Here is a 19,446-nt window from a genome sequence, read left to right on the forward strand (position 1 = left end):
AGCGAAAACTTGCAACGTAATTATTTCATGAATTTTTTTTTTAGAAGTTGATCCTTAACATTCAAATTGGACCACGTATTATATTACCGGGCACTAGTGTACCCCACCAGGGGAAATACTCATAGGCTTCTTAGGGGGTGCACAATGTGGTGCTATAGGTTACTATCAATGTATATGTACAATAGCTTTAAAATGAGAAAATTTGCAGACAATATTAGGTATTACAACATGGCCCTATATCTCCTCTTAATATTGACCCATGATATTCAAATTGGACCACATATTATATTACCGAGTACTAGTGTACCCCACGAAAGGAAATCATTATAGGCTTATTAGGGGGAACATAATGTTGTCCTATAGGTTACTATGCATGTATATATACAATTGTATTACAGTAGGGAACCGATTATCCGGAACGATCGGGACCATCGCTATTCCGGATAACTGATTTTTCCGGTTTTCTGAATCGCTACAAAAAGCCGTTTTTTTATTGTTAAACCCAACTAAAAAAAATTTTCTTTTTGGAAATAATCTTAAAAAGAAAAAAAGATGAAGTAATACACTAATGATTATTTCCAAAATGATGGTAAGGTGAACATCTTTCAAAAAAGAAAGAAAAATCCTAAAATCTTATGAGGAAAAAAAAAATTTTTTTTTTAAATGGCGGGAAAATGTATCGAATTTCGTTCCGGTTTTTTGGTTTTCCGGTTTTCTGATTTCCGGATAACGGGTTCTGTACTGTACTATGTATGTATATAATAATTATAAAACACACTTTTCCATTTGCAGGCTCCCAACGAAGACCGTAAAGGTGATCGTGTTGATGCCAATAGAAAATATCAGCCCAACGGATCTATTAGTGGTAGTGGATCACATAAACCATCAGTTCGAACGGAAAGTATAAGGTCGATCGATGATCTCCCTTTGGCTCCAAGTATTGGCGAGAATGTTAACAAAATGAAAGCCAACACCAAGCAAAAGTCAAATCTATCTCTGGATCCAAGTGAGTTGGTCAGGCAGATGGCTGGGGAATCGAACAGCCGAACATCTGGACGTTACCTTGGCAACATGGCTGATCAAGTCTGCGTTGATGTCAACTGCAACACGGGCAGCAATTCTTCGCTCTCTAGAACCGGTTTAGCAAACCAAAACCGAGTTTCTGGGCCATTTGACGGCTTCTCCGGTGTCAACCCGGTAGCCTGATGTAGGAGGTACACGTTCTAAAGGAAGCAGCTTTCTTTTGAACGAAATACAATTGACATTTTTAACAAAAGGTGCAAATTCAATGTCGAGATTTAATTTTTTTTTCTTCTTCAAAGCCAAAATAATTCTTTCTTGAAGATTGTCTTCAGAATACCTTCAGGATGGAAAGATTCTGTCTTCATGAGACTTAACTAGTTGCCAGATGCTGATAATGAAATCTATTCTCTTAAAAAGACTTTTAAAATAAAAATGTAACGGACGTTAAACACATGAAGTAATAGTGAGACATTTTTAAACGCTTTCATATGCCACAGAAAGTTTTATGAAGAGTTTAGATTGTAAAAAAAAAAGAAATGTCTTCTTGATACTTGAAAGACATACATATGATTTTACGAACTCAAACTGTGCTGTAAGAGTATGTATTATTTTAGAAAAATCGAAAAATATATTCTTGGCGAAGATTGCAAGTTTGATATGCATCACCAAAGAGTTGTAAAGGTAACCCAGAGTATTATTATATAATTCATTTTTGTGACCTATATCATGTGTATAAATTTCCATGTTTAAAAATGATTCAAAATCAAGAAGAAAGTTGTATAGTTAAAAAAAACTATACACGGTCTTTGTTTTAGGTTGTACATATCTAGTTCTGTTGATTTTGTTCTAGAGCTTAAATCCACTCAACGAAAGAGGATAATGGATGAAAAAAGGAACTATTAAAAGAATATAGTAATGGGATATTTTTGAAAGTTCACCAATCAGAAATTAATTAAGAAACATTCATTAAGTGAATAACTATCAATCGAGTAAAATTTATTACGTAAAGTTCGAGCGCCACTTATAGATAAAAAATTATATATTTTTACTTTTCATTATTATTTTTTTTCACACCTTATTATACATTTACAGATTTTTCTGTAATTGCCTTAAAATATGATTATTTTTAGAATCCTTGTCAAAAATAAAGCACATTCGTAAATAAAATAAAATAAAGCACATTAAATATGCATATTTGGAGTAACAAATGGATACTAAATCAAGAAAAAAGGAGCTATCAAACTTAAACGAAGTATTACTAAGGAAAGCGGAATTAAAAACATCAAAAAAATTTAATTTTTAAGTGAAACTTGAAAGTGTTTTCGAATAAACGTCTTTCACTTTTGTTGTAATTTACTCTGACACTCAAACAGACTTTATATTTTTGAAATCCGACTTAGTCATTGAAGCCTCGTCATACAATTATGCATTTTTCTCTTTTATTCACTTAAATATTAATATGCGACCCCATAATGCGCGTTCTGAAAAACCCATACAGCAAAGGATACGTTCTGAACGAACTCATAACAGTTGGTATTTTCAATTAATTATAAGTATAATTAATAACCTTTTCACTCAGAACAGTTTTCGAATTTGAATTCTGATAGGTATAATATCTCCAAGATTCTTAAAGGAAATGTCTATTTCCTCGAAACTCCAAATGTCTAAAATGAATATGTATTTTCTTCGTTTCAAAAGAGATAAGTTTTTCCTAGATTTCAAAAGGAATAAACATTTCCTAGTTTCCCAACAAAATAGACGTCTCCTAGGTACCGAAGAGTACTGTCTATTCACGTCAGACTATGAATGTCTCAAGGAGATCTATATTTCCTAGGTTCCGAAAGAGACAGGATTTTCCTAGAAGGGGATTAACATTTCCTAGTTTCCCAACAAGATAGACGTCTCCTAGGTACCGAAGAGTAATGTCTATTCACATCAGACTATGAATGTCTCAAGGAGATATATATTTCCTAGGTTCCGAAAGAGACTGGATTTTCCTAGAAGGGGATTAACATTTCCTAGTTTCCCAAAAAGATAGACATCTTCAAGGTACCAAAGAGTAATGTCTAGTCACGTCAGACTATGAATGTCTCAAGGAGATATATATTTCCTAGGTTCCTAAAGAGACAGGCTTTTTCTAAAAGGGAACTAACATTTCCCAGTTTCCCAAAAAGACAGATGTCTCCTAGGTACCGAAGAGTAATGTCTATTCACGTCAGACTATGAATATCTTAAGGAAATACGTATTTCCTAGGTTCCGAAAGAGACAGGCTTTTCCTAGATTTCAATGAGCATAAATATTTTCCAATTTCTCAACAAGATAGACATATCTTAGGTTCCGAAAAGTAATGTCTATTCTCTTCAGGCTTTAAATGTCTAATAAGGGAATAAGTATTTAAGTACCGAAATAGATCTACCTTTCCTGGATTTCAAAAGTAATAGACATTTTCCAGGTTTCAGAGGCGGAAAGGTTTCTAAGTTCTCAAGAGGACACCTTATTCTATCTTTCGAAACCGATATAAGTTTCTTTAACATGTTTTTTTTTCTGAATTCAAATCACAATGCTATCTGTTTGTTTGTTTTTAAAGGCGCGCTGTTCTTTTCGCCATTTTAATATTATTAGTATCAATGATTGAATGAGGGGATAAAGAAAAAAGAATATTGCTTTGTTCACAATTTTTAGATATATTCTAATAGATATATTCTTTAGATATAAACAACCCCTAACAGTTTTTTACCCAAATACTTGTAACGTTCAAACTGTTTAATGGTATGTTAAGAAAGTTGTTTAAAATCTCAGCACGTGTTATTTTTTCACAACGAGTAGTTTTGTCATTATTCATGTTGCACATTCCAATATCATCTTTCGAAGAGCAAGTTGCTGCTGTTACATAGAATAATCAAATGCAGAGTATATTCAGAGCTTTGGAGGTTACAGAAATATTTTATAAAACTGCAAGTTCTACGGTTAAGACTGTAAGACTTCGTTTACGGTTAATATTAACAAGAATGTTTCGAAATATGAATTTTAAATATACAATAAAGGTCTCAGACACTTTGAATCCATAATTAGATATTCAGATCCCCTCCATAGTTAAGTGATGTGTTTCGGTAAAACCTCTCAAAAACCTCGTTTTTGTATTATGAAGGAGTTTATTTATTTTTATTGATAAAAGATGTCTAAACTATTTGGAGGATCTGGCTTAATATTATTATAAAAAATCAAAAACTAATTTAATTTACCTCTGTAGATCTTTCTACCCGAAACAAAGAATAATAAAAGAATGGAGAATATAAAATCTGATTACATACGACATGAAAAAAAAGACCTTAGCTCCTTAAATATTCCTTTAATGTTTTAATAATTCTCAGATTTCGTAATTCTCAGATTTGAAGATTGGAAAATAGTCATATACAATCTTCAATTCATGAAAATTAAGGTACTTTATGTTTACGAGTAATCAAATTATTTTTTAAGCCGGCCCCAATTTTTTTTCTTTCTTACTAAAATAAAATTTTATTTTCAATTAACTTTTGAGTTAATAAAGCTTTTATAAATCAATCATTCAAGTCATTTGGCATAGTTCTGTATTAAATTTGCAAGTTAATTTACTTATAATGAACTTCAAGTAATCTTGTGCGGAGTCCAAATCAATATTATAAACATAATTTTCTTAAACAAATAATATAAGAAACGTTCAATGCTTTTTGATAATGAAACTTTCAATTCTTTGTGATAATGAACGTTCAATTCATCATTACAATAGAGATGTCGAAGCTGACGTCACTTTTACTTGTTCACTGGCAATCGAGCAGTGAGTTAAAGATTGCTACCAATAGGAATACGTTTCTATTGAGATGCGTATATGAATCGCCCAATAGGAATGGTGCAAACGACAATTTATTTATTTCACTCAGTGATATATCGTTCAGCTTTTAGCTTGGACATTTCTATAAAACGTTCTCTTTATGATAATGAAACTTTCAATTCTTTAATGATAATAAAACATTCAATTCTTTTTGTTAATGAAAAGTTCATTTCTATATATGATAATAAAACATTCAATTCTTTATGATAGTGAAACGATCAATCCTTTATGATAATGTTCATTTCATGAGGATTATGAAGTGTTCTGCAAAAAAAAAAAAAAGAGAAGTTTCTAGGAGAAAGATTCTACTGCAAGTTTATAACAGTGGAACCATTTATTTTTCTTTCTCTTGTTTAACGATCTCTTTATTTGGCAAAAGTAATGATTTTAGATCTCCCAAAAGAGTGTTAAAAGATATAATACTCTTGCATTGTATAATATGTGTATTGTATATAAAGAGAAGTATATATTCATGTTGCTAGAAATGTTTTGCATTTATGAGGAAATGTTGATCATATTTATGAAACTAAATGTATTTGTATAATGAAATCTTTACGTGAGGCACGGGCTCAATATAAATAACTGCTACAGGGTGTCCGAAAATTTACGCAGGAAGTAATTTCGATTGAAAGCACGGGTTTTTAATTAAAAAAATAGTGAATTTATTTTAAATCATTAAGTATATGGTATATTATGGATCAATATAACAGGTAAATGGCCTCCACTATTTTGTCGGTACATACGCACTTTCTGTCGAAGTTTTCAGTGACCATTTTGCATAAATGTTGTTTAATTTCTTTGATACAACTTTAAGGTTCGGATGGTTATGGGCTTGTTAGCATAAACGTTGTACCATTAAAAAAATAATTTGCGTGATCTGGGCGGCCAATTATAGTCCCCAAAACGAGAAATTACATGACCATGGAATAAGTCAACAGTAAATATTGCTCAACAATAAAATAATTGTGTTCTTTGGTGTAGTGCTCCCTTTTTGGTATCCCTGAACTGTAGGCTGTCTCTTTGTCTTTTTCTTTTGGCAACATTGTTTGCACAAATGGTGCAAAATTCAACCCGTGCGTGAATTTCAGGACATCCTTTATAATATACTTTTGTGCATAAGTAATTTATTTCTGTTAAGTAACGGGATATGTGTTACACATAGATGAAATGAAAGCTCAGTCGGTTTTAATTAGAATACGCATTATAAACTACATAAATATTTTTTATTCCAAAAAAAATATAATTTACCACGTTTAAAGTGGAAATAATATGGGTAATGCAGTCACAAAGACTGTATCCATATCGTTCAGTTTTTCTTAAACGAATATAGTTATAATCCTAAAACTGCTGTCTAAGTATAGTAAAGTGGTTATGCTGTACCAGATAACACCGGATAGAAAAACACCTCCTGATTAGAGCAAGAATCTTCTGTCTCGTAGCATAAAAAATAAAAGAAATTTTATTTTCATTTTGTAACCGTAGTTGAACAGCCGACCCGATTTTGGGTTTACTACCACTAATGTTAAACTCCATAACCTTGTAATTTTGAACCCAATCCAGAAGACAGGAGAACTGCTGAAATTTGCCCTTTCGGGGACTTTGTGAGGGAACTAACCCGCATTTGCGCTACATGGAGGGGAAAACCACGAAAATCTCGCATGGTTATCCCAACGGCAGGGGGGCTCTGACCCATGATCTGCCTACCACTGAGAATATTTTACGTCAGCACTGATGTCGATGCGAGCCAGGTGCAGAATTCGTTTCGACCAGCCATCGCTGGGATTCGAACCCGGTTCACCTCATTGGAAGGCTGGCTGTCTATCCCCTGAGCCACCACGGCTCAAAGAAAAAAAATTGTAAAGCAAGCTTTTCAAATTTTGGAGCTTGTTTTAAACATAAACCTGATAACCCGCACATTCAATCACATTACCGACATAGCAAATTCATGTATTTAGAACACCTAACTGGCATATCTGCTTTACTTAAGATAGACACCATTTCTATGATTATAGCTATCGCCATGCATGGGGATGATTGTGAGCTCCATAAATATTTCGACTAACTTAAATCAACTGTTTTTTTTTTTTTGTTTTTTTTTTCTTTTTAACCGGTAAAAAGCGAAAATAAATCTTATGGTGATATAAATTGATCATAACATGAATAGATTTTTTTTTAAGTGATTTTTGATATTGTGAAATAAAGAAAGCTTTTGTTCATTGCAATATTTTAATTTGTAATACTGGATAGATTGTTAATTTCATTAGTATAACGTACTATAAAAATTATTGTTTAACTACAGCTATAGGTTTTCAACAGAAATATACAATATTTTTTTTTTGTTATTTTTTAAAATGGAAAATAATTATACAACTTATTGCGTAGGATATTTTTTCTATTTTTAATATTCACTTTTTCTCTTTGACTATTGTTAAAATTTATTTCGCATTGAGTGTATTTAAATGCAATACAAACATTTAAAGGGAATTATTAAAATTGACGATTTAATAAGTATTAATACGTTAACTTAAAGCAAAATTCTAAGTCTTAGTTGACCGTCAAAAAAAATTTTTCGCGTTACAAAATAGAATATTTAAAAAAAAAACTATTGTTATATTGTTACTTGTAAGAAATTTCACAGGATGTCAACTCGCTTTAATGCTATTTTGTTCATAAATACTTTCTAGTATAGAATAAATGTGCATGAAAAAAATATAACCATTGTTTTGTTTCGGTTGGTAATGAAATATATTACCTAAGTTATTATTTTTTGCATGAAAAAAAGTGCTGTTGATTCTATTTATCACAGGTGACCATCCTTAAATCACAGGCATTGACCTAATTGAGGCGTATTCAGTTGAGGTAGACAAATCTTATTTTATTTCAGGTGGTGAGGGTAAAGACTTGCTTAGCATTCCCCTTTGAGGCTGTGATTTTAAACAAATGGTTTGGTTTCAAAATAAACTTCAAAATATACTTTTTACGCCAAACGGAATGCCAAATAATATGTTCTGTTGTGTAAAAATTTCCATCCTTCTTTTGGGGGGGGGATAAGTTTTAATAATTATTTTTAAGTTTTGTTATTTTTTTTTCTTACCGCAGATTAAAATTACATGGAATATTAATACATAGTGAATGAATATGGTGTTAATAGCGGCGCAGATATAATTAATAATTGTTGTTTACTATTAAATTTAATCAACAAATGGATTTTAAACAAATGGTTTGGCTTCAAAATAAATTTCAAAATATACTTTTTACGCCAAACGGAATGCCAAATAATATGTTCTGTTGTGTAAAAATTTCCATCCTTCTTTTGGGGGGAGAGGGATAAGTTTTAATAATTATTTTTAAGTTTTGTTATTTTTTTTCTTACCGCAGATTAAAATTACATGGAATATTAATACATAGTGAATGGATATGGTGTTAATAGCGACGCAGATATAATTAATAATTGTTGTTTACTATTAAAATTAATCAAATTAATCCGGATAATAGCAAGACGGAAATGAGTGTGCCATTGCACAGTTTGCACTTACCCGATATACCCCACTCTGGTGGGTTTTTTTTAAGGTTTAATGCCATTTCCTGATTTACTCTTGTCCAGTATTCCTTACACTGATGCCTTTTTTCTAATAATCGGGTATTGTTATGATAATAACAGTCGATTAATAATTAAAACATAATTTGCATTTCATAAAAAAAATTATTTATTAAAAAAAGAGCATCTTTTAATTATGAGAATCTTAAAATCCAACTTCTTAACAGAACAAACTAACAACCCTTTTCACCCGCACTACCTGAAATGATACTATTTTCCATAACCGCCTCAATAGGTATTGAGCCAAATGATGTTTTTAAGTTTTACTGGTCATATGCAGCTTTTATCTAATCCGTTTTGTCTCATTTTTTTTATCCGTTTTTGCAATTTTCGACAATAATAAGCTTTAAGCCTGAACTTTTTACCTGATATATGAAAATGGCCTATAATCATAATTTACATTTCCGAATTAAACTTGAAAACTGCATTCATTAAATTTTGATGAAAGACATAAACTTTTTTTATATGATTCTTGCTTCTACGCAAAATAAGTGTTTAAATTTTCTAGTTTCTATTATTTCGTTGGAACTATACGACGTTTTGTAGCGACGCAGTAATTTCTAGAACTTGAATGAGTTTTGTAGTCGTTAATGGCAGTTTTTTTAGCAGATAAAACAAACTCAATTTCGCTTTAATTTACTCGTATAGTAATAAACTCCGTTTTCATTTCCTGTCTCTTACAAAACGTTTAGAAGTACCACATTTTTATTGTATTTATGATTCTTAACTACAAAAATTAAGTTGTGCTTTTCATTTTCCTTTATTAGAAAGACAAATTCAGTTTCTTTGTTAATATACAATTTAATGCTTCTTTTTTATCAGTGCTAAAATGTTATTTTATCTAAATATATATTTTAAGAAGAACAAAAACTAAATATATCATTGTTGAACAAATAAGAGAGTGCCAAGCTTTATGTAACGCATGCTAAATATTTTTTTTCTGTGTGAAAACTCTATATATGCTCAATATTCTGCGCTAGTCATTTATAACATTTGTTTCTGCTTATACACGAATTTTTAACTTTATTATTTACATTATCGCCACTATACACATCAGATTTAAAATACAATTTTACTCTTAGTGAAGTAAGTGATGAATTAACACATTATAATCTCATTTGTTGCTTGTTTTATAATTTAAGTCTATTAAATGTTTGATATGGTGCTCTTGTAAATTTACTTTGTTTCAAAAAAATGCTGCTGTACTTAATTATTTTACATTTGTTATTGAAATTGTTAACAATGAAACTTTTATGTTCAATTAATTACCTATGTTTAAAAATATTGTGTCAATTACATGTTTTGAGTTCACGCCATACTATTTGTAAGAATTCTGAAACTGTGCCAAACAAATTAAAATGTAACACAGTTTAACATTCCAATAAATGTTTGTATCTTGTTGAATTTGTGGTAACTGTATTTTTTTACGTGTTTACATTTATTTTCAGTAATTATTCAATAATTTCAATGCAAAATAAGATTTCAAGCCTTTGCCAAGTTAACACAGGTTAGAGAAGTACATTACGAATATAGATCAAATTTTTAGGTCAAATTCAATCCCGCTACCTAAACTCTACAGAAAGTTTAGTGGAACGGCGAAACCAGTTGGCCAAGGAAGAATCATTGGTAATGTTTTTTACTCACTTGAAACCAAAATTTTTAATATCCCCCATCACAAAATAGAACCTTCGACATTTGGCCGCCCTTGTTTTGGTTTTAATTTAATTTGATTGCTAACGTTCTATTTGAGTTTCATTAAAGAGCCATTGGTAAAGTTGTTGTTGTTGTTGTAGTTCATTTACGTTGCACTACAGCTGCACAATGGGCTATTGGCGACGGTCTGGGAAACATCCCTGAGGATGATGCGAAGACATGCCATCACAATTTTGATCCTCTGCAGAGAGAATGGAACCCCCGCTTCGATAGCCCGACGACCTGCACGCGAAATCGAGAACTTTGAGACAGTTTAACGAGGACCAATACCGTACACCTACGGTCCCTACGCAGACTAATTCAAGTGGTCACCCACCCGCGCACTGACCGCAGCCAGTGATGCTTGACTTCGGTGATCTGCTAGGAACCGTGTCTTAACGATCAGTCCACTGCTGGACTATTGGTAAAGTTCAAGATTTCATCTAAGGATGAACGATTGAAACGATAAAGGATTGGTGTTCCAAAGAGCGTGCATAAATATACTACAATGCCACAATTTATATTTATATTGATTACTACCATCAGATGGTCGTAGTAATCTCTCACGCTTCCCAAACGCCGAACCAAACTTGCATTTTTACAGCTCTGAAAACGCAAAGGACCTTAGAGTAGGTTCTAAACCTGTAGAACACAATTAGAGAGAGAAAGCAGTCCAGACATACGCCATGTCTTCAGCACAGAAAATCGAATCCTGGTCAAATGGATAATAGAAGTAGACTCTACACATTATACGAACTAGGTGGTTTGTTCTGGTTCTATTCTAGAGGTTTCTGAGCCTCTAAGACACGATTGGAGAGAGACAGCATTCCGATCATACACCTATTCTTCAGCACAGGGAATTAAATCATAGTTAAAGCAATGGTTGAAGTAGACTCTATCCACGATACCAAATTGGTGACTTATTCTGGTCCAACAGGAGCTTTTATGTTGTTTAGTGTTGCTACTATGTTGTTAGAGCAATTAACTAATTAAACATACATTGAGTTATAAATCTGGCTGAATTAGTTTGGAGAAGAGTTTCATTCATTTGACCAATTTTAAATTTAGCTTTCATGTTTGCTGTTTTCTTTAGTTTGGGAATCAAATAAGAACCTAAGAACTGTGATTTTCGGTAATTGGTATGGAGCTCCTACCGACGATTTAAGATTTATCCTTAATGATGATCTGTACACTATATTGGCAAGCGCGTATACTACCCTACCGCAGTTTAGATTGGAGGAGGGATATGTGTACCGTAAGTAAAAATTTTGGTACAATTAGTTAGAGTTTAGGCCGAAACAACAAAAAAAAACATAAAGATCTTATAGTTTTAACAATATTAACATTAGTACACAAAAGAAAAAAAAATAATAAATTAACCTAAATTTGCCAAAAGGTTCGATTCAAAAAAAAGATTTATTTATAAAAAAAAATCACTTACCTAAAGCTTTAGAATACACATGCTGAAAAGAAAATACTACCCCCCCCCCCTTTATTTATCTATAACATATTAAGTAAAATAGAAAAAAGGAAAACCAACATTTTATTGAGAAATGACTCCAATCATTAAGATAAAAAAAAATTATTTATTATAATAGCATGGTTATCAGGATATATTTTCAGGATTATAAAATATAATTTTAGGTTTTAAGGTTTTAAAATGCACGGTAGTTGGCAAGGTTTGCAATTTGTTAAATTAAAAGTTCACTAGATGAAAAATGGAAAATAACTGTCCGGTAGCTGCATTCACACTATTACTATTGCAATTATAAAAGAAACGAAATCATACCACGTGCCCCCTGGCACGGACTTGATGGCACTTCCTCATGAAGTTAAATGAACAAGATCTTGATCACCATTTCATCTTCCTTTCATACTAATCTGCATATAAGCTTCTGTGCCGCATGGCACGCGTTTCTTTCGAATTCCACATGGCTTTCTTTCTTCAGCCAAAACCTCGTGGAGTACGACGTCTAACAGGTAGGAGAGCGAGAGAGAGCAAGCTTTTTCGCACACCGCGCACACTTCCTTTTATATACTTTCCAAAAACGCCACCATTGCCAACACCTCAAAACTCACAAAAAAAAATAATTTTTCAAAAATAAAATTATTTTAACAAAAATTGAAAGATAATTACAAAATAAAAATACCTTGCATATGTTGTGAAATAACTTAATCATTTAACTATTTAACCAGATTTAAAAATTTAATTACAAAAACATATCAAATCAGCAGAAGAAAAAAAACTTAAACTGAATAAACTGAAAGTAACCTTAAAAACTTGGATCATTACAATCCAGTAGTAACTGATGCTGCCACCTGTCTGCTTAAAAAGAAATTAACTGAACAAATGTTTTAAAAAAAAACAAACCTGTTCACTATTATTCAAAGAAACAGTTAAATAAATTTTTAAAAAGAAAAAGTTATTAGTCTAAAATTTAAATTAAATTAAATACCTAAAAAAACTGAACTCTTATAAGTAAAAATAATAAAGTTTACCAAAAATAAAAGAAATTTAAAAAGTTAAAGGTAAATAAAACATGTAGAATTTTTGAATTCTACAATACCCCTCCCTTAAAATTTAAAAAAAAAATTTGACAAAAATTTTTTTTTTTTTTTGTAAAAAAAGATTAATTTAATCAATAATCTAAGCACCACATAAGAAAAATTAAAACTTCTCTTAAACTCAAATCATTTAACTAACTACTCTTAAAAAAAGAAAACCCAAGTTTGTTAGGTGCGCGCAAACCTATCAAACAAAAGCTCCTGAATGAAAGCAAAGTAAAAAAAAATAGAAACGTTTATAGCCAACGATTAACTTAAGGTAATCTAGTGAAGCATGAAACATAATGGCAGCTTACAAAATGAAATTGGACAAATTTGGAAAAGGGGTGCCAGGTATGCCACAAAAGGGAAAAAACAAAGAAAAAAAAAATTTTTTTTTTCTTTCCTTCTTTGCTTTTTAAAAAGTTATTCATATAAAACAAAAAAAGTAAAAATACATCCTCCCCCCAAAATTGACATAATATAAAACAATTTACTCAGAAGTTAAACACAAATTTTGATCAAAAGTTATACCTTAACACAGTATTGTGATACTAAAAATTAAAAGAAATACAACTTTCATATTCCTCAACAAGAAAGGAAAATTGAACGTAACCTCTAAATCAAATACATTCAACTTTGGCAAAAGATCCACAATGGCTGGATTTTCATGTAACAATTATATATCAATTTCTGGAATACATATTGAACAATACAAACAACATAATATAAACAAACGTGCACATTTTTCTGATAGCTATCATTAACAAAAAATTTTGAGTGAAATAAAAATTTCAAATAATTATGAATTACATATTGGTTCACTTAATTTACAAGAAAATGTAACTCATTAGACATATCCGGGAAATCGGGAACAAAATTTTGAACTGAATGGTAATTCCTATAAGCAACAAAAAAAATTTTATTCTTTAATTTTTAAATTAGAGGGAAAAAAATTATCGCTGCACTCGCCCATTATGTCTGGGTCTTAAATTGTAAGGTGGAGGGAAAGTTACAGTCCCCTGGACTTCCAAAGAATCCAGAACCTGCCTTAAAAGGATATCCTCGTCAGGAATGCCTTCAATATTTTCATTAACTGGACTATCCTCAACCTTATCATTACCTGAATCTACCTGATCAGCAATTAGTTCCCTACTGTCACTTGTATCGTGTTGAATTCTGTCACTAATTTTAGTTAAATCTTCAATATGTACTATTCTAGTACAATCTTGCCTTGTCTCATGTTTAATTTGTACAGACACAGGTGAAAAAAATTTAGTAATAACAAAGGACCTTCATTTAGTTTTGCAAATTTTTTGCATTGATTCCTTTTTATGGAAGGATTGAACCAGAAAACCCTGTCATTAACCTTAAGATTTGGATCCCTAGCAACTTTCAATCTCCTGTTCCGTCTGTCGAAAGAAGCCTGCTCAAATTTAATTTTTGCCTCCTTATAAATTACCTTAAATTTATTCAATAAGTCGTCAGTGTAATTAATAGTGTCAGAATAAGAAAATTTAACTGGTGTATTGAGTAATTGTCGTGGTAAATTAAATTCCCTACCAAAAGTTAAAAGTGCTGGTGAAAAATTAGTAGTATCATGAGTAGAAGTACGATAAGCAAGTAGAGCATAAGGTAACTTACTATCCCAATCGGTGTGTGAAGAATTAACTAAGTGTGTAAGAAAGTTAGCTATTGTTTTATGTGTTCTCTCAACTACGTTACTTTGTGGTCTGAAGGCAGTAATATTAATTTTCTTAACCCCTAAAGCCGAATAAATTTTTCCCATCCCTTGACTAATTAAGTTAGATCCCCTATCTGAAAACAATTTAGTGGGTGTACCATATCTACAAATAAATTCCATTAAAACCCGAGCTATGGTCTCACTCTCGACAGAAGGCACAGGGAAAGCCTCTAACCATTTTGTAAAATTGTCAGTAAAAGTTACTATATATCTATTGCCTGACTCTGTAATTGGCAAGGGACCAACAACATCAAAATATATATGTTCAAAAGGACCATTAGGCATTTGCACACTTTGAAATGGAACAGGGTGTTTAGGTTGGTGTGCTCTTCGACCCAAGCAACTCTCACAAGATTTAACCCAATTAGTTATATGTTTAACCATTTTAGGCCAGAAAAAGGATTTTTTAATTCTCTGAATTGATTTATGAATGCCCTGGTGGCAAACTGCTGCACTATCATGGTAAATTTCTAAAACATTATTAATTAAGGATTTTGGAATAACAAATTTACTTTCATCTTGTTCATTACTATCTTTAAATTTACACATTAGTATACCTTGATTTAAATAAAATTTATATCTTTTTGACTTAGAATTACTGGATTTTAAATCTTCTTTAATTTGTTTGCAAAAACTATCCTCATTCTGCTTTTCTAAAAGCTCTTCGAAAGAAATATCTGGTAAAATGGTAATTGTTTCTGTCATAAATAAATTAGTTTTAACTGTTTGAGCCTCAGAAATATTTCTAGATAAAAAATCAGCGATTCCATTGGCTTTTCCTGGGAGATAAAAAATTTCATAGTTAAATCGAGATAAGGATAAAGCCCATCTAGCAATCCTACAAAATGAGTCCTTTAATTTTAAAGATCCAGTGAGAGGAGCATGGTCCGTAAAAATTTTGAATTTTTTACCCAATAAATATTGTCGAAAATAATTAGTGAAATACACTATGGAAAGAGCCTCTCTTTCTGTCACCGAATACCTGGTTTCGGGAGACGTTAGTTTTCTACTGCCGAATGCAACAGGTCGAGGGAAATTATCTTGCATTTGGCATAAAACCGCACCCATGGCAACTGAGCTAGCATCAGTATACAGTACAAATTCCTTTTCCATGTCAGGGAGAAGTAAAAAAGGGTCACTTTTCAAAGACTTTTTTAAATCATCAAACTCATTCTGAGCTTCAACTGACCACTTGAAGACAGATTTCTTTTTAGTTAAATTTGTTACGTGTAAAGAACGGTTACTAATATTAGAAATAAATTTACGATAATAATTAATTGAGCCTAAAAATTTTTGAACATCAACTCTATTTTTTGGTATAGGAAAATTATTAATTATTTCAATGTTACGTTGATCAGGAAAAACTTTACCTTTATTAATGACAAATCCTAAATAATTAATAGTCTCAGTAAGAAATTTACATTTTGAAGGTTTAATTTTTAAATTATGCTGTAACAACCTTTGGAACACAGCCTTTAACTTAGGAAAATGGTCATCTATTGTTTGACTTGAAACAATAATATCGTCAATATAAGTACCTTACATTAAGTGGTTCTAACCCTGACAAAACAATGTTCATGAGTCGTTGAAAAGAATTGGCACTAGTGCGAAGCCCAAAAGGTGTTCTGGTATATTGATATAACCCCTGGTGAGTAGTAATTGCTAGCTTATGGCGGTCTGCCGGATCCACACACATTTGATGGAACCCACTAGTTAAATCAATAGACGAGAAGATTTTTCCACTCGACAAGTTATCAACGGCTTCAGTTATGTTTGGGATAGGATAGGCATCAGGTATAACCTTAGTATTTAATGCTCGAAAATCTGTCACAAATCTATATTCACCATTACTTTTCTTAACTAACATAACTGGAGAGCTATATGGAGAAGTTGAGGGCTCTAAAATTCCAGCTTCTAACAAAATATTTAATTGGTCATTCATTTCTTGCCTTAAATGGTAAGGTACCTTATAGGGTCTCTTACGAACAGGGATATCATCCCTAAGAGGAATTTTATGCATTAAAGTAGTACAGCCGGGCAAATCTTTAACAGATTTTGCAAAAACAGCCTTATTCTCTTCTAAAAATTTTAAAAGTTTATCTTTAGTTGGTTCCTCTAAATGATCAATTTTGAAATCCTGTTTAAATTCTAACTCCACCTCCTCTAAATCACCTATTTCCTCTTCATTAACATTAAAAAGTTCCTTATTACAATCATTTGAAGAAATAGCACCGGTAAAATTAACTAAATTACAATTTTTATTTACATTTACATCAAAATTATTTGTATTCATTAACAAAACAGGAATCTTATTTTTATCTTTTAAATTTACAACTGAACGAGCAATAAAAAAGTTAAATTCTCTTGTAACAGGTTCGGCTAAGAACAAACCGGGTTGGAAATTTCCTCTTATATTTACAAAAACAAGTTTTTGTGACAAAGGTGGTAACTGAGTCTTTTTATTCAAATATCCTTTAACTTCAGCCATATCTGATGCTTTTTGTTTACATTCTTCCTTTTTTACATTAACCCAATCTATTTTTTCACCCTTAATACATAAAACCTTCTCCCCATAATCAAGATTTGCTTTATTGTCAATAAAAAATTGATGACCCAAAATGACATTAAAATTTTTAGAAATAGTAGTAGGTGAAATCAAAATTGTAAATTACATTTAATTTTCCCTATAATGATTTTAAGTTTAACTTGTTTAGAAATTTTAATAGTATTACTTAAAGTTTTAAGTTCAGTACAGCATGGAAAAGTCTTAACCTCTTTCGGTAAAAGAGATTCCTCTATTATATTTACAGAAGCACCTGAATCACATAAAGCCAAAGCATGTTGTCCGAGGACCTCAATTTTAATTTTAGGTAAAATACTAAATTCAGACAAGAAAATTTGTGCCTTTTGGGGTATTTTCACCTGAGTCTGCACAACAGGACAGGCCCCCCCCCTACTAGTTTAAAGCAGCTGGTTGAGGATCATCAATTCTAACCCGACAGAATTTTCTAATGTGGCCCATTCTTCCGCAGCGGAAACATTTTATGTTTCTCCTAGAGGTAGAGCTTCTATTTGCATCAGATTCTAATTTGCTAACTTTAGCAGTTAGCTGCTCAACCTGATCAGCAAGCTTAGTACAAATTGCAACTAGCTCATTTGTAGGAGTCGCAGGAGCCGGAGTGGCCTCAGCCCTGTATACCTCAGTTAAAGGGGCTGCAAATGGGTTGTGCACATTTTTTATTGCCAAAAAGGCTTGTTCCTCAATCCTGGCAGCTGATTTAACCTCTTCTAAAGTTAGGGGATTTTTTGAAAGGACCCCTCTTAAAATTTGGGGATGAAGATTTGTCTTTAACATATTAATTAGCATTTTTTCCTGTTGGATTTTTGCCATAGCAGGGTCACATCCTAAATCTAATTTTTTAACTTTCTCAAATACTTGGGCAATAAATCTATCAACAGGAGTATCAATATCATGTTTAAATGCCATAAAGTCAAACAATGCTTGAGAGGGAGAGATTTTCTCCCCAAAAGCTTTCAAAAGAGCTGTTTTTAAATCTTTATATGATTTAACCGATTCCCTAATTTCCTCACTGAGCTCTCTGGCTTCATCGAATAATCGATCTCTTAATGCAAACAATTTGTCACTTTCTGACCAGTTGAACTGAACTGCATAATCCTCCAAACGTGCCAAAAATTCCTTAATTTTCATACCACTGTTCCCACCCCTAAAAATTGGCAATGACATAAGCGATGAAGCAGTTAAAGCCACTGGGATGATATTGGCAATTACGTTTGGAAGACCAGGCGAGTCAGTATTCTCATCAGAATCCATGATTCAAAACAATAATATAATACAATAAAAAACAATATAAATACAATAAAATTAACCTGGCATAACCTGGTCACCCCTCACAAATTGAGTCACCTCTCAATAAAAATACATGTGTATATCAAAGGCTGAAAGTAAATTTTAAAAAAAGAAAAGTCATGTCACCAATTTTGTACCGTGAGTAAAAATTTTGGTACAATTAGTTAGAGTTTAGGCCGAAACAACAAAAAAAAACATAAAGATCGTATAGTTTTAACAATATTAACAGTAGTACACAAAAGAAAAAAAAATAATAAATTAAACTAAATTTGCCAAAAGGTTCGATTCAAAAAAAAGATTTATTTATAAAAAAAAAATCCCTTACCTAAAGCTTTAGAATACACATGCTGAAAAGAAAATACTACCCCCCCCCCCCCTTTATTTATCTATAACATATTAAGTAAAATAGAAAAAAGGAAAACCAACATTTTATTGAGAAATGACTCCAATCATTAAGATAAAAAAAATTATTTATTATAATAGCATGGTTATCAGGATATATTTTCAGGATTATAAAATATAATTTTAGGTTTTAAGGTTTTAAAATGCACGGTAGTTGGCAAGGTTTGCAATTTGTTAAATTAAAAGTTCACTAGATGAAAAATGGAAAATAACTGTTCGGTAGCTGCATTCACACTATTACTATTGCAATTATAAAAGAAACGAAATCATACCACGTGCCTCCTGGCACGGACTTGATGGCACTTCCTCATGAAGTTAAATGAACAAGATCTTGATCACCATTTCATCTTCCTTTCATACTAATCTGCATATAAGCTTCTGTGCCGCATGGCACGCGTTTCTTTCGAATTCCACATGGCTTTCTTTCTTCAGCCAAAACCTCGTGGAGCACGACGTCTAACAGGTAGGAGAGCGAGAGAGAGCAAGCTTTTTCGCACACCGCGCACACTTCCTTTTATATACTTTCCAAAAACGCCACCATTGCCAACACCTCAAAACTCACAAAAAGAAATAATTTTTCAAAAATAAAATTATTTTAACAAAAATTGAAAGATAATTACAAAATAAAAATACCTTGCATATGTTGTGAAATAACTTAATCATTTAACTATTTAACCAGATTTAAAAATTTAATTACAAAAACATA

The 19,446-nt window shown here is 31.7% G+C and overlaps 1 protein-coding gene across 1 annotated transcript in view; it reads left to right on the forward strand.

Moving 5' to 3' along the window:
- The window catches only part of LOC107456001 (leukocyte tyrosine kinase receptor), a 230,635-nt gene extending 226,097 nt beyond the window's left edge, over window positions 1–4,538 (forward strand). The window contains exon 29 of the mRNA XM_087166185.1: window positions 793–4,538. Within this exon, the coding sequence (XP_087022311.1) occupies window positions 793–1,206 (414 nt within the window). The 3' untranslated portion in view covers window positions 1,207–4,538. The remainder of the gene's footprint in view (window positions 1–792) is intronic.
- The last annotated feature ends 14,908 nt before the right edge of the window (window positions 4,539–19,446 follow it).

Source organism: Parasteatoda tepidariorum, chromosome 6 (assembly GCF_982258835.1).
Source record: "Parasteatoda tepidariorum strain Cologne lab strain chromosome 6, Ptep-v5.0, whole genome shotgun sequence".
NCBI classification, from domain to species: Eukaryota; Metazoa; Arthropoda; class Arachnida; order Araneae; family Theridiidae; genus Parasteatoda; species Parasteatoda tepidariorum.